This window comes from Miscanthus floridulus, chromosome 10 (genome assembly GCF_019320115.1).
Source record: "Miscanthus floridulus cultivar M001 chromosome 10, ASM1932011v1, whole genome shotgun sequence".
NCBI classification, from domain to species: Eukaryota; Viridiplantae; Streptophyta; class Magnoliopsida; order Poales; family Poaceae; genus Miscanthus; species Miscanthus floridulus.
This window is the reverse complement of record NC_089589.1, coordinates 12,652,753-12,668,504: the sequence shown is the minus strand read 5'-3', so window position 1 is coordinate 12,668,504 and position 15,752 is coordinate 12,652,753. Positions and strand designations below refer to the sequence as shown.

General features: G+C 50.0%; 1 protein-coding gene across 1 annotated transcript; it reads left to right on the top strand.

The window, feature by feature from the left end:
• The first annotated feature begins 12,265 nt into the window (after nucleotides 1–12,265).
• Nucleotides 12,266–15,735, top strand: LOC136486269 (60 kDa jasmonate-induced protein-like). The gene is made up of 3 exons (XM_066483145.1): nucleotides 12,266–12,408; nucleotides 13,452–14,749; nucleotides 14,890–15,735. Exons 2-3 carry the CDS (start codon nucleotides 13,475–13,477, stop codon nucleotides 15,625–15,627), a joined length of 2,013 nt encoding a protein of 670 aa, XP_066339242.1. The 5' UTR covers nucleotides 12,266–12,408; nucleotides 13,452–13,474; the 3' UTR covers nucleotides 15,628–15,735.
• The last annotated feature ends 17 nt before the right edge of the window (nucleotides 15,736–15,752 follow it).

Genomic DNA, 15,752 nt, shown 5'->3' with positions numbered 1-15,752 from the left:
CGATCGTTGGTTTCAACCATTCAGCCTGATCAGGCTGATTAGGTGGGTCGATTTGGTCGGCGAAGCATTGCTGCATGCACCTTTGGTAGGTGGCGCCAGCATTCTTCAGACCAAAAGGCATGGTCACGTAGCAGTATGAACCATACGGGGTGATAAATGAGGTCGCGAGCTAATCGGAGTCTTTCATCACGATCTGGTGATAGCCTGAGTAGGCATCCAAAAAGGAGAGGATCTCGCAACCCGAGGTGGAGTCAATTATCTGGTCTATGCGTGGTAAAGGAAAGTGATCCTTCGGACATGCTTTATTAAGTCCGGTGTAATCGACGCACATTCTCCACTTCCCGGTCTTCTTTTTGATAAGGATGGGATTAGCGAGTCAGTCGGAGTGGAAAACCTCCCTGATGAATCTGGTTGCTAGGAGCTTGGCGATCTCTTTGCCTATGGCCCTGCGCCTCTGGATCCACGCGCTTGGGCCCATTCCTCCACTCTGAATCTGGCTGCCAGGAGCTTAGCGATCTCTTTGACATCGAGAGGCGTAGGGCCATAGGTGAAGAGATCGCCAAGCTCCTGGCAGCCGGATTCATCAGGGAGGTTTTCCACTCCGATTGGCTCGCCAATCCCGTCCTTGTCAAAAAGAAGACCGGGAAGTGGAGAATGTGCGTCGATTACACCAGACTTAATAAAGCGTGTCCGAAGGATCACTTTCCTTTACCACGCATAGACCAGATAATTGACTCCACCTCGGGTTGCGAGATCCTCTCCTTTCTGGATGCCTACTCAGGCTATCACCAGATCACGATGAAAGACTCTGATCAGCTCGTGACCTCATTTATCACCCCGTATGGTTCGTACTGCTATGTGACCATGCCTTTCGGTCTGAAGAACGCTGGCGCCACCTACCAAAGGTGCATGCAGCAATGCTTCGCCGACCAAATCGACCCACCTAATCAGGCTGAACGGTTGAAACCAATAATTGTCGTCTATGTTGATGACATAGTGGTCAAAATGGCTTGAGCTTGCGACCTGATCGCAAACTTGGCCGCAACGTTCGTGAACCTCCGAAGGTTCAACATCAAGCTAAATCCCAAAAAATGTGTTTTTGGGGTTCCAAGGGGAAAGTTGCTTGGATACATCGTATCCGAGCGCGGCATCGAAGCCAACCTCGAAAAGATCATAGCCATCTCCAACATGGGCCCCATACGCAACGTAAAAGGTGTACAAAGGCTCACCGGCTGCCTGGCCGCCCTTAGTCGCTTCATCTCCTGGCTCGGCGAATGGGGGCTGCCACTTTATAAGCTCCTCAAAAAGACGGACACCTTCATCTGGACTGAGGAAGCCCAGTAGGCTCTCGAAAGCCTCAAAACATCCCTAACGTCAACCCTGATCCTTGTCGCTCCCGAACGGGGAGAACCCCTCCTCCTTTACGTTGCAGCAAGTAACCACGTGGTGAGTGCCGCCCTGGTCGTCAAAAGGGAGGAACCGGGACACCAGCTCAAGGTACAACAACCAATGTACTTCGTCAGAGAAGTACTTACCGACCCCAAGGTCTGGTACCCCTAGGTGTAGAAACTCCTATACGCCGTGCTAATGGCCACCAGGAAGCTCCTACACTACTTCACCGACCACGAAGTCACATTCGTCACTTCATACCCACTCGGAGACATCATCCACAACCATGACACCATGGGATGAATCTCTAAGTGGGCCCTTGAACTCATGGGCCATGACATCAGGTACACCCCCCGCACTGCAATTAAGTCTCAGGCTCTCGCGGATTTTGTCGCCAAATGGACAAAGGTCCAGCTACCGGCCCAGGACATCTCCCATGAGTACTGGACAATGTACTTCGACGGGTCCGTAATGGCGCCCGGCTAGGGGGCTGGAGTGGTTCTAATCTCCCTAGATGGGAGTAGGCTCCGCTACGCCATCCGCCTCCACTTTTTGGCTTCAAACAATGCCGTGGAATACGAGGCCCTTATCAATGGACTACGCATCACCATCGAGCTCGGTGCTACGCGACTCTACGTCCACGACGACTCAGAACTAGTCGTTGATCAGGTCATGAAGGAGTCCTCCTGCAAAAGTCCCCTCATGATAGCATACTGCCAAGAGGTGTGTAAGCTTGAGGACAAATTCTAGGGAATCAAACTGCATCACGTCCCTCAAAGGGACAATGACGCCGCTGATTTCCTCGCAAAATTGGCAGCCAGGCGGGAGCCGTCCCCGAGCAGAGTCTTCATCAACGACATCCATGAGCCATCCGCCCGCATCCTGGAAGGTCCAACCTAGACACACCCCGATGGCCAGCCGACGCTCGGGGGCTCTGATCCCAGTACCTCTATAACGATGTCACCCGCTGACGTCACCGTATTGGCACTCAATCAAACCGATTGGCAAGTACCACTACTCGCCTACCTCCTCGAGGAGGTTCTCCCACCTAAAAGAACTAAAGCTCGATGAATTGCTCAACGCGCCAAGACCTTCGTCGTGCTCGGTAACAAACTCTATAAATAGAGTCCGTCAGGAGTGCTCATGAAGTGCGTTCCCGCCAGCCAGGGAAAACAGATCCTCCTCGAGGTCCATTTCAGGATCTGCGGGCATCATGCGGCCCTAAGGTCCCTGGTTGGAAAAACCTTTTGCCAAGGTTTTTACTGGGCCACCGTGCTACGAGATGCAGAGGAGGTCGTCCGCAGGTGTGAAGGATGCCAGTTCTATGCTCGGTAAACCCATTTACCGGCACAAGAGCTCCAAACCATCCCAATCACCTGGCCATTCGTGGTCTGGGGACTCGACATGGTAGGACCCCTCAAGAAAGGCCCAGGTGGTTTTACTCACCTACTCGTAGCAGTCGACAAGTTTACCAAATGGATAGAGGCCAAGCCCATCACCAATCTCCGCTCGAAAGAGGCGGTCAAATTCTTCCTCAACATCATCTATCGATTTGGCGTTCCTAACTGCATTATCACTGACCATGGGACTAACTTCATCAGGAAGAAGTTCCAAGACTTTAGTAATGGATACGGCATCAGAATCGATTGGGCTTTGGTCAGACATCCATGAACTAACGGTCAGGTCGAACGCGCCAACGGCATGGTCCTCCAAGGACTCAAGTCGCGCATCTTCGACCTACTCAACAAACACGCCGAGTGGTGGGTTGCAGAGGTCCCAGTGATCCTCTCGAGCCTAAGAATGACCCCAAACCAATCCACAGGATTCACACCTTTCTTCCTGGCCTGCGGAGCGGAAGCTGTGTTGCCATCTGACCTCAACCACGGCGCACCAAGAGTAAAAGCTTTCGACCGCGACCGAGCTGCGGTGGCTCAACAAGACGTAGTCGACCTGCTCGAAGAGGCCCATGAGACAATCGTCATCCGCTCCGCTCACTATCAACAAACCCTCCATAGGTACCATGAAAGGAAGATCAGAGGAAGGATTCTCAAAGTTGGTGATCTCATGCTCCGAAGGACCCAATCAACAAAGGAAAAACACAAGCTCTCTCCACCCTAGGAAGGACCCTATACGGTAACCAAAGTAATCTGACTAGGCACCTACTGACTGGAGGACAACAACGGCAATGTTCTCAACAACACTTGGAACATTGAACAGCTACGTCATTTTTTTCCTTAGAATTGGTCTAAACACCTTCGGTCAAAGCATGTGCTCCTGTAAGAGCGCCCCTGCCCGAACACTTTCAACCCGGGTCGCTCGGGGGCTCCATAAATATACAAATATTGAGTATTGCCTCTCTTTCTCTTTACTTTCATATGGAGAAACTCCTTCCTACCTGAACAAAAGGGCAGTTCGTTCCTTTGATTTACCTTACATAACTTTGCTTTAGAACATTCTGACTGATCGCACCCCGCCTTTTCTTACGGCTACGACTGGCCAAACCTCGCGGGCCACGCCCCGGGCTTGCAAAGTTGTAGCCCATGGAACAAACGGGCAGGTACGAGAGGGAAAGAAATTTAAAACAAAATTATGCTAAGGGAGAACTAAGGAACGAAAGGGAACAAGCTTCCCCGAACAGGGCAACTCCATCATAAAAGCAAAAACCAATTACAGTCATTAAAACACACGCGAACGTTTTACACAGGGGTTCCCCCCCCCCACAAACTTAACCATTACATTTTCTACTATTACAAAAACTACTGTGGCCATTCGATAAATTCACCTGAATGCCAGAAATCGCTTGGTTCCATTCCTTCAAAACTTTGGCAAAACGCAACAGGTACCTCAAGGGCGTCGCACCTATAGATGCTCAACAGAAGAACATGGAGCTCCTGACCTTCTTATGCAGTCAAGGCAGCTCCTGACTGGGGGCATAGCTACCGAGGTAAGGTCGCCATGGCTGGAAGAAATCTCATCAAACTTTATGAACTGGCCAACTTGAGCAGTTGTAGGCACGGAACCCTCCACCGGCACAGTCATGAGTAACCTCCCCTCCGACAAGGCTCGCCCGATAAAGATCCACCAGAAAGTCTACACACGGCTCCATCCCAAAGGAGGCCTCGCAGACCAGATCTATCGTCACCTCCAATCCGACATCACGCTCCGGGTTCGCAAAAGGATCCATAAGTCCTCCCCCTCGCTCACTCTTCCTCTCACTTAGGAACCGCCGCAGCGTACAGGCACTCTTGGTGAGAAAGAAGAAGGAAGAGAGAACGAGGAATCTCTGCCAGAAGAGACCACTAGACCTCCCTGAGTCGATCGAATCACCCAGGAGGGACACCAGGCGATAGGTAAGGAGCAAAGGGACGCCTCATGCAGGCCATGCCGACTCCATCTCGAACGACGAGCATGGGTCCCAGTAGGACATTTCTGACTGAAGCCCTCCAAGCCCCGTCACTCTAGTCGTCAAGGTAAACGTTACCAAAACCCCCCTCTATTTCATTACAAATTATTCATACATCCAGACGCGCATTCATCTCATACGCCTGAACCCCTGGACGGTTAGGGCATGAACCGCCCGGGGGCTCGGGAACTAAGCATCGCACGTGCAGTGAAATGCACCAAAATGCTCCGTGTTGTGCCACGAAGCGGTGGCTTGCCTCATTCGACATGAGCAACCAAACAGAGCTAGGGGAGAAAACCGTAGATGAACACCATGCAACCTTCACCCAGTCTGGCAAACTGGGTCATCTCAACCTTCTCGTTCGATCCTGAACCTATCGCCAAGCCCACAGAATCTCCATTGAGGGGAGGCCATTAGGCCACCCGGGTCAGTCTCCGGAATGACCTAGGCATCTGCTAGGCTGCAGGTAAAGGAGTAGTGGAATGCCACAAGAGGGCTATGCCGACCCCGTCATGAACGACGGACCCAGATTCTGCTTGATCACACCCATTAGCGAGCTCACCGAGCTAGTCTTCGAGCCCGAGCAATCGGGACAGGCGACGAAACTTAGTTCCTCCGATTGTGAGGAACCAGATGGGGTAGCGCAAAATGACTCACACCAACCCCCATGAAGGCCCGACAAGGCTCAGGGGCTCAAATGCCAAGGGACCGCGACTTCGAACTCGCGTCGACAGGATCAGCGACATTCGGCTATGGCCCTTGGGACCGCAACTCCAAACTCGCATCGACAGGATAGGCGACATTCGGCTACGGCTCTTGGGACCGCGACTCCGAACTCGCGTCGACAGGATCGGCAACATCTGGCTACGGCTCTTGGGATCACGACTCCGAACTCGCGTAATGGCTTCACTAACTAAAACTAACTTTCGATCCACGGCGCGCACCGACGCCTGGGTCTACTTGCGACTCCACCTTGCCCGATCCCACGGCGCGCATTGACGCCAAAGATTAAACTCTGTTGCATCCAAACTAAACTATCTCCATTCATGGCGTGCACCGACGCCAGGGTTTGTCTCAAACTAAACTTCCTCGCCCGATCCCCGGCGCGCACCGACGCCGGGATCAGTAAGTTCTGTCTCAATCCAATCCTCGCGCTTAAAAACACCTCGGCTGCACAACGACGCCATGGTTAAACAAAATTCCGTCTCGAAACTAAAAACATGCACACCCACAGGTGCGCTCGCTCGCACCCACCGATACAACACAAAACCCCCCAGCCGGTTCCGCCCGAACCACCCGGGGGCTCGGGGGCTACACCCGCGAGTGCGCTCGCTCGCACCCGCCAGCAAGACAAAAAAATCCCCTGGATGATTCGGCTCAAATTGCCCGAGGGCTTGGGGGCTCCTGTCGGGTTCATAAACCCGGGGTCCCTCGAAAACCAGCCTCCATGCCCGGGCTCGGCCCAGGAAAACAATATATAGTTCATGGGCCGGCCCAAGAGTCTAAAACACAACGGGCCGGAAAGGCAGTCCGGTCGCCGACCGGAAGGTCTACCCAAAAGAAGAAGTGCCCATTCATCAGCTTCTTCGGCCCACCTCTCCGACCGGAGCACTCGCTTCAGGCACCAGCCGCCTCCAAGCGGTCCCTCCAAGCGGAAGGCCTGGCCCAAAATGCTCCTTCCTACTCTGACCCCATGACTCCGACCCCGCGACCGAGGCTCGTGGGAACCCTGCTCACCGCTCTTCTCCGACCGGCGCACTAAGAGCCGACTGGAGCCATCCAACCGGTGGCACCCCGTTCGGAAGGAACCAGAAGACGTGCAGAGAAAGGCAAGGCATGGCTCACAAGTCAAAACCACTGTACCAGGGACCATACCTTGCACGAAATAGTGCTCTGCAGCCACCCTAACACAAAGTATTGTAGGGGTCACTAAAAACTCCCATACGGTAACCCCCCCCCCCCGCGTGTCTCTAGACATCAATCGCAATATGGGCTCCAGGATTTGCCATACCGGGTGAACATAGCACGGCTCCTCACATGCCACTAGGCATCAAGAAGTATTTGCAGGTACTGGCGTCCATCCTTCCTGAAGAAGATAGCTCGACCTCCCATGCGCATCTGACATTCTACAGTGACATCGATAGTGTTGGGGGCGCCTACCATTATCCGGTCTTCATCAGCGTAGGCAACAAGGCTTAGAAACATCCGTACTCTCTCCCTCCCACCTGTAAAAGGGGATGCGCTCCCTCCTACGAAAGAGGTTGACTTCTTCAAGCTCAGACTCACTAGATCGACATCAATACCTCACAACCGTAGGACCACCAAGTTTTGACCGCAACCCTTTCGGTCGGAGCCAACCAAACCTCTTGTGCACCCCCTCCTTTCTCCTTCTCGTTTGTAACCCCACTACAGACTTCGAGCACCTGGGCTCAGGAATAAAGTCACCGACCGACCCCGACTGGATGTAGGGCACGTTGCCTGAACCAGTATAAATCCTGTGTCATTGAGTGCTAGGCCACCTCCGATCACAACGTACAGCAAAACTATAAATATTTACTAGTTGGTCACTTTTTGCACCGACACCATGCATCTGTATTCTCTTTCCTATTTCTTCTCACGTTCATTTGCTATCTAGCTCACCACTTCATAGGCTCCCGTACCCAATTAGCTTGTTGCTTGCAAGAGAGCCAATCTCTCATCTCTCTTCTCTCTTCACCACTACAGAATATACAATCACTCCTGGTTCAACACTGCTGGTTGTTTTGGAACCGGCCATCATAATATATCACTGCCAGTTCGTGGCTTCAACCGGCAATGATAATATATCACTCCCGGATATTGCCACCAATCAGCAATGGTAGTATCACTACATGTTTGTAACCGGCAGCATTCTTGCTCCTAGACCCAAATTTTGTTTCAATATAGTTAAGTCTAGCAGCTTTGGCATCCGCTACCCCTCTGTCACCCTTAGCCTGTTCGCTTGATCGTTTCTGTGGCTTATAAGTCGGCTGATGCTGTTTTGTTATGAGAGAAAAACACTGTATCATGGCTGATACGATCAAACGAACAGGGTGTTATCTTCTCTCTATCCCATCTCTCTCCCTCTCACTTTCCCTCCTGGTCTCCATGTCATCCCCATGAACCTACAGGGAAGCCCCCCCCCCCCCCCCCCCCGCAGAGGCTGCTGACGCCCCCCTGCGGTCCTGCCAAGGAGGCCCTGGGCCAGTGCCCCTCGTTGCGCCTACTAAGGAGGCCTCGGGTCTATGCCTCCTGTGCGCCGGCCAAGCCACCAACCGAGGAGCTCTGATGCTACGCCGGCCACGTCCCCGTGTGCCTGCCGAGAGGGCCGTCCGATCCCCCCATGAGCTTGCCGGGGAGGCCACCCACGTACCCCCTGTGTGCCTACCGAGGAGGCCCCATGCTAGTAGACCCCCACACCGGAGTTAGGAAGGGGAAGAGGAGAGAGAGGAGGGAAGGATGAGACGGCACTGCATCTAGGGACGACATGGAGACCGGGAGGGAAAGTGAGAGGGAGAGAGAGAGGGGATAGAGAGAAGATAACACCCTGTTCGTTTGATCGTATCAGCCATGCTTATCAGCCATGATACAATAGTTTTATCTCACAACAAAACAACATCAGCCGACTTATAAGCCACAGAAACGATCAAGCGAACAGGCTAAGGGTGATAGAGGGGGAGCAGATGCCAAAGCTGCTAGACTTAACTATATTCAAACAAAATTTGGGTCTAGGAGGAACAATACTGCCAGTTACGAACAGGTAGTGACACTACCATTGCTGATTGGTGGCAATATCTGAGAGTGATATATTATCATTGCCAGTTGAAGCCACGAACTGGCAGTGATATATTATGACGACCGGTTCCAAAACAACCAGCATTGTTGAGCCAGGAGTGATTGTATATTCTGTAGTGGTGAAGAGAAGAGAGATGATAGATTGGCTCTCTTGCAAGCAACAAGCTAATTGGGTACGGGAGCCTATGAAGTGGTGAGCTAGATAGCAAATGAACGTGAGAAGAAATAGGAAAGAGAATACAGATGCATGGATTAAAAGTAGTATATATAATAATTAAAAAACATTTTTGTAGAAAAATAAGAAACAGCTATTGAATAACTTGGCTCTTGCTACTTAACTTATAGCTAAACACTTAGCTCATCAATCCGACTCAGCGTTTGGTGGGTCAATAATAGAACTCCCATGTTTTAGACTTCAGGGACAAATAAATTACGTCAATCCAACTCAGAATTTGCTGGAGTTGTTGAGTCTTCGGCCGTATATGTAGTCTTCAATTTATGAATAAAATGGACTAGTTGGTACTTTGTTCAATTTGTATAGCAGCGTTAGTGCGTCTTTTACCTGATGTCTTCGTTGCTTGTGCTTTCTTAATTTGAAAAGGCGAGCGTTCCTTGACTGCCGTATTATTTATCAAGTCAATGTCTCTCGAGTCTCGGTCGGACCACTCAATACTACAGGGCCTGTTCAGCTGAACTTGAAGCCAGCCATTTGGGCTGTTGATGCCGCCAAGTTGAGATAAAAAACACTGTAGCTAAATTATGGTTAATACAGTGCTTTTCAGCAGCTGCAGCGCTGTCAAGAAGCATTGATTGGTTGTGCCTAAATTATGGTTAGGCTTGCGGGCACGGGCGGGCATATGCGGGCCACATGCGGGCATGTGCGGGCCTCGAGTCGGCCCCATTTGGCCAAACAGACCCTTCGTCACCGGAGGCCACATGCGGGCATGTGCGGATAACACAAACACTCAAAGATGCTTAGCTCTGACACGAACAAAAATTTATGCCGATGCATTGATTGGTTGTGCCTAAATTATGGCTAGGCTTGCCGCTGGAAAGACCCTATGAGAAAAAGAGGACATTCGTACGAAGAAACTAATACAAGAGTTCTTAAGGTTTTGGCATACATTGCTATGGGTTTTAAAAATCTTCAACAACACTCTACTATATGGCTACCATACAACTTCGAGTAAGTTCAACTCTATACTTAAAGCTTTGTTTGATATATTTTATTCGATGCAAAAGAGTTTATCTAGTTTTATGATTAAATTCATGCAGCAAACATTGTATTTGTATAGGCGTCGATGTCGGGAGGACCATGATATGGGTCTTTGATTCAATAGATAGGGACCCGGTGATATATAAAGACTTCATATCGATTCTCAAGACGTATACATATCGATAATCCTCATTAGCTTATATGTTTGTATACATACTTGTAACGTTCACTTTTGGATACTAACAAGTTGTATTTGCTAAAATAATTCGAACAGGATATTTAGGTTCTATGTCACTAAACATCACGGAAGGCATGATCCAGTAAGGAAGAAAAGGCTAGCTATAAAAATACTATGTGCGGTAAGTGTAACTTACTTCTTCAGTACTTCATTACATGACTGTCAAAAGCATTACTTAATATTTCCATATGCAAAACACACAGTGCCCCAAGCAGAAGCCTGGTAGTGTACATTGTGGATACTATGTATGTTCTATGATGAGTAACACCGGTGCCTACAAGAGACTCCCCTTAAGGGTAAGTTTGAACATCTTCACCCGTAGTATAAAAACTTCACACATGATATGAAATACTAAACTGAAACTTGTTCTCTTGTAGTGGAAAGAAGAGAAAGAATTGAAAAGAGACCCATACAAGGATGATCAACTCTTAGAGCTCGTCAGCGACCTTTGTAACTTCATATTGGACCTGATTGTACACGTCAAAGGCACCTACCATGACCGAGAGTCTAACTTAGGTAGAAATCCTCAGTACCAACGCCTTCGTGAGGCTGAAAGGCTAGCTCTAGGCCGTTGATAACAATGTGTATGGAATTTAACATTGGTCTTACCTTGTGAATTATGTCTATTTAATGATGGATTGTATATATTCTTGAGAATTGAACTTTTAATTGTAGTTTATATAATACTCTTGTGCTTGTAGTTTATATAATACTCTTGAGCGAACGTGGTTCGGAGGTTGCGTTTTGCGAATCGCGGGTCGTAGTTAAGTTTCGCGCGTTCCATGCCGCGGGCGATTCCCGGTCGCGGGGCGTTCGGCGGGATTATCTCGCTTTTCTCGCTCACTCGCAACGCGAATGCGGGAATACGCGGAAACAAACAGGGCCATATGTATGTTCTGGTCGAATTTGAATTGTAAATTTAGAAGAAAAAAATTATGAAAAATATACTGTTATAGGAGCAGCTGGTACAAATCAATTTGTAGGGGCGGCTGATAAATACCAGCCGCCTATACAAATTGATTTGTAGAGGCGGTCTGGGAATCGTCCCTACAAATACATGATTTGTAGAGACGATTTGGTAGGGGCGGCTGACCAAACCACACCTACAAATGGTCTTGAGCCGCCCCTGACCGTAGTGTGTAATCGGACCCCTTGATATTTATATATGCTGGTACATCTCTTCGTAAAAAAATTTACAGTTACAATCATGTGTTAGGCAGTGGCGTTGCTCTCGTCGTGGGTAGTTACGCACATGTGTTAGGCTGTGGCCTGTGGCGTTGCTCTCGTCGTGGAAGTTGTTTGGGCCTTTTCACGGGTTATTAAGGCCCCGTTTGGCAGGGCTTCACTTTACTAGTGAAGCTATTTTTTTGGCTTCAGCTCCACGAACAGTTCCACCGGTGGAGCTGAAGCGGTTTTGGTAAACTATTTGGCAAAATGGCTTCTCTGTGAGAGCATGTTGTTAGGGGTCTGGAGGAGGAGCCGGGAGAAGCCACTTTTTTGGCTCCATCCCACCCCAAATCACTATGAGAGCATGTTTTTAGGAGCTTCACAAGTGAAACTATTTTACTTTACCCCGTTTGGTAAAAAACGGCTTCAAACGGCTCTTGAAGCCGGTGGAGAAACCCTGCCAAACGGGGCCTAATATTTCTCGCATACGGGCAGAGGGAAGACGACGAAAGGAATCTGACCTGTTGGCGAGCCAGCATGGGTAGTTTTCTAACTTACACGTGGGAAACACAAACGGAGTATATTCTATTATTGCAGAAAAGGACTAAGGTCTGGTTTAGTTCCCAAAAATTTTTCACCCCAAACTATCACATCAAATCTTGCGGCACATGCATGGAGTATTAAATATAGACGAAAAAAAACTAATTGCACAGTTTAGTTGGAAATCGCGAGACGAATGTTTTAAGACTAATTAGTCCATGATTAGCCATAAGTGCTACAGTAACTAACATGCGATAATGATGGATTAATTAGGTTTAATAAATTCGTCTCGCAGTTTTCAGGCGAGCTATGTAATTAGTTTTTATTATTAGTATTCGAAAACCTCTTCCGACATTCCAAAATATCTGATGTGACATCCAAAAATTTTCATTTCGCGAACTAAACACACCCTAAACTAGAAAAAGAACGACGACTTGACCCTGGGGAAAAAAAATCAGAATCTCTTTTGTGAAGGAACTAGCTAGGAAGCAATGGAAAAGCACGACTTGACCCAGCAAATGAAAGAACCAACTACTCCTCTATCTAGATGGTTCACTGCGTAATTGCTTCTCAGGCCGGCTCCGAGTCAATCGAGTTCTAGCTCCTCTCGCCGATGAACAAGTGCTCAATTGCGATCGACAGGTACGTACATGTGTCTGCTTTCATTTACTACAGAACTTAATTGCATATGTGTAGGCTCTGTGACGGATTGGTTCTCATATGCCGTTCCTCTATTTTTAAGTCTACTCCATATACAGACGTTTCAATCTTTCTGTTGTGGGTACTACTGCTCCAACTGGGTGGGATTGCCGCTGGAGGCCAGATGTTGCAGAAATAATGCATCAGGATCCATTTTGTGCCCGATACTTCTTATCGAGGACCACGTGTAGGGCGTGTTGCAAGTAAAGATGCAAGGCGGGTTATCCGTAAACCCGCAAATAGATTTAATTTTTGCGCGTTTTACGAGAAACCCATCAAATTAAGCCTATTTTTAGGTTGACAGACGACCCCCGCCTTGCACCCCTAGTTGCAAGAGCGCATGGTTCCATAGCCGCCAGAGGCATTATCCTCCATGCTTCCATGCCTCAGCTCGGCACGTCGGCATGCTTTTGCCCCGTTTGGATAGTCTCGCGCTTATATATATATATTGGCTTATAAAAGCACAAGTCTTTCCAAATATGTCCATCTTATTTTCAGCTTTCATAAGCCATCTACCTATCTTGTGATAAGGCTATAAGCTACTCCACCTAGTTTATTCTATTTCATGGAGTGGAAATATTTTTAAAAGACTTTTGTCGTTTTTTTTTTGGAAATTACCCACCTTTACTTTGAACTGTACCCACCTAAGTTCATGAGCAAAATAGACATTTCTCTTAAAAAGCAATAAGCCAGCCACCCATAAACTAGGGATTCAAATAGCCCAAATAATTAGGGGCGCATGCATACCCAACTAACTAGGATTTCATTCTTTTTTGGACAAATACTCACTTTGAAAATATATTTAGTTTCAAAAAGTGAAAATCATAGATTTGTCGTGAAAAAAAATACTTCCACAGAAGTATATATTGTGATTTTTATAAATATTACATTTAAAAATAGTGGTCAAAGTTACATTTTAGAAAAACCTATTACTATACAATTGTCAAAACATCAGACTATTAATCACAGCCCTTCAATTTGAACAGGCAGACTTATAATCAATTGCACGATGCCTCCTTATATTGAAAGGATCACCCACTACGTCGACACGGAGGACTATACTGTTTTTATCCACCGACTTCGTGGCATCCTCGCCCAGCACGACGACCTCCCAAGGCAGTTTGTCCGCGACAATCGTAACAGTATCCATTATGTGCTTCCCAAACAGAAGCATCCCAGAGCACCGGAGAGGTGGATATACATCAAGCTTGTACTGCGCGACGGCGAAGAGACAACACTCGCCGTCCGGGATGACAACGTGTACCTGATTGGCTTCAAGAATAAGAGAGAAGAATTGTTCGAGTTTGGTTTCTCGGGGACGATTGACCGTAGCAAGAAAAGCAGGCCTATGCTCCGAGGGTCCAGGTTCTTGGAATGCGATGTCAACTACGGGAGCCTACTACATGGAGGGGCGCGGAACCTTGTGAAAATGTGGCTCGACCGAGGGTTCGCGCGCTGGGCCGTGCTCCGGCTATCAGGCTACGCACAAGGTCAAGGCGGCATAGTTGACGACAACACCAGACGTGCACTGGCAGGCCTCATGGTGATGGTCTGCGAGGCCACAAGGATGCGCCCGCTCCTGGAGAGGGCGGGCTGGCATGCCAATGCCAGGTGCTGCTGCATCGACAGCGAGCACGTAGACTACATTTGGGGTTGGGGCGACATGTCAGAGGCGCTGCTGCGGTGGAAAAGGGACCCGGACACCTTCCAATTCCCCGAGTGTCTGAAGGATATCGGGGTCGGAGGCGCAGGTAAGGCACTTGACATAGTTGAGCTGCTGCTTAACACGCCCATCCACCGTGATCCAACATGGCGGGGGGATCGGTGGCGCCAGCGGCCCGCGGCAGGTGACGACGACGCCAGGCGATCGGAGCAACAGCGCCGCGAGGGAGGTGACCGTGGCCGTCCGTCGGAGAAGCAGCGGCCCGCTGCAGGTGAAGATGGCAGCGGATCCGGGCAGCAGCAGTCTCCTCCTAATAAAAGAAGGAGAACCGAGCAGCAGCATGACCAGGACCAGCCGCAGGAGCAGCAGCAGCCGCCGCCGCCACCGTCTGACAAGGGCAGCGGGGAATCCCAGCATTCCCACCAGCAGGAGACACCACCGGTATCGCCTGCTGACGATTACGTGGCCTGTGGCCGACCATTGGTGGAGGTGTTCGCCGTGCGCGCCGGCTTCCATTTCGTCGGCACCATTGCCGTCTTCGACGGCATGCGCGGCCAGGTCATCTACGAGAACGAGAACAATGGCGGTGCTCCTCCTATCCACGGCTCCTCTTCGCGCTCGGTACGTCACGTCGTTAATTTTTCTACAGCTCATGTTGATAACTTGATATCATTAATTCTTTAGATGAGACGCGTCGTTACAGTATTTGCTTAATTATTGTTGCCTTGGCGGCTTGACGACGTACACGCACACGCATCCAGGCCGGTGACGACGACCAGGGCTACGCGCCGCTGCTGCTGACTGGGCCATACCGAGCGATCTCTGCGTACGGGAGCTTCACCATTGAGGTTGACATCAGGGGCGCCGAGATGGCGGCACAACAAGACCAAGGCGCAGACGGTGGTGAGCTGAATTGGGATTGCTACGACACAGACAAGGTTTACGACAGGCCAGTTACAGAGACCATCACAACGAGCCGCAGCGGCCGGATGGTAAAGGTGACCTACGCGGTGCTGAGCGACGCCGTGGATGCCGAATTGAAAGTCCACCTTCGCCTCCCCGGAGCCACTGCTGAAGGCCGCGGCGCCGTCGTCTACGGTCGCATCGCCACGCGCAGCAAGGCCTTCCATGATGAAGACCTAGCGTGGAGCGTGCTGTTCGACTCGGAGGAGGTCGAGGGGGTGTCCCTCGTCGCCGATGGCCCCGGCTCCATTGCCCGGTTGCCGCTGGCACGGTCTGTCGTGGCCATGCCACTTGGTTCGCCGCTCGTGATAATGGCAACCCTGTACGATGCACCACCAAGCCAACATGGTGTCAGCCCCGTCTTTCAGTGCCAGGATATGGAGCTCACCCTTGATGACCGCATGAGGAGACGCTCCGCCGACAACGGCGGCGAGTTTGAAGTGAGCATCACCTCGCCTGACCGCTATCCCCGGCCAAGGCGAAATGACACGGCGACCCCACGACGAACGCCTACCAGCCACTATGGTTGTTCCTAATATTAATCTAGGTTACTTTTGTAGCAGATTTGTTGTACGTATTTGCCGGCTGTCCATGCACGCAAGCATCAGACTTATGCACGGCTGTATATCCACGTTTGTCGTTTGATTGGAAGTGTTCCACC

What these genes read in the sequence shown, in the direction of transcription:
- LOC136486269 (XM_066483145.1), top strand. Translation starts at nt 13,475, where the DNA reads ATGCCTCCTTATATTGAAAGGATCACCCACTACGTCGACACGGAGGAC. An exon ending in ACGGCTCCTCTTCGCGCTCG is followed by an intron (nt 14,750 to 14,889) that starts GTACGTCACGTC and finishes ACACGCATCCAG; the next exon opens with GCCGGTGACGACGACCAGGG.